Here is a 301-nt window from a genome sequence, read left to right as displayed (position 1 = left end):
CAGCCTCTGGAGTGGGGAAGCTGCTGTAGCCCTGCTCCGGGAATGGGGTTTGGGTGGATCCATTCATTTCCGGCTGGCAGTTGGGATAAAGGTCCAGCTGGCTCTGAGCCACATCGGGGCACGGATAAAGAGCATCCAGATGCCTTTGGTGGCCCTCGGAGGAGGTGAAGGGGGAGATGCCCAGGATCCCTGACATCAGGTTGAAGAGGGATTCCTGGTCCTGGGGATGCTCCGGTACTGCCTTGATGAAGAAGCTGCCGGTGTAGCTGAGCGAAGGGGAGGGCTGGCTGCCCAGCAGGGA

The 301-nt window shown here is 60.5% G+C and overlaps 1 protein-coding gene across 1 annotated transcript in view; it reads right to left on the bottom strand.

Moving 5' to 3' along the window:
* EGR4 (early growth response 4) overlaps positions 1-298 on the bottom strand; it is a gene marked incomplete at its 5' end in the record, with an annotated part of 1,236 nt that extends 938 nt beyond the window's left edge. The window contains 1 exon segment of the mRNA XM_010019108.1: positions 5-298. Coding sequence (XP_010017410.1) covers positions 5-298 — 294 coding nt within the window.
* Between the last annotated feature and the right edge of the window lie 3 nt (positions 299-301).

This window comes from Nestor notabilis, unplaced genomic scaffold (genome assembly GCF_000696875.1).
Source record: "Nestor notabilis isolate BGI_N333 unplaced genomic scaffold, ASM69687v1 scaffold18397, whole genome shotgun sequence".
Taxonomy (NCBI): Eukaryota; Metazoa; Chordata; class Aves; order Psittaciformes; family Psittacidae; genus Nestor; species Nestor notabilis.
This window is presented reverse-complemented; position numbering and strand designations above follow the sequence as displayed.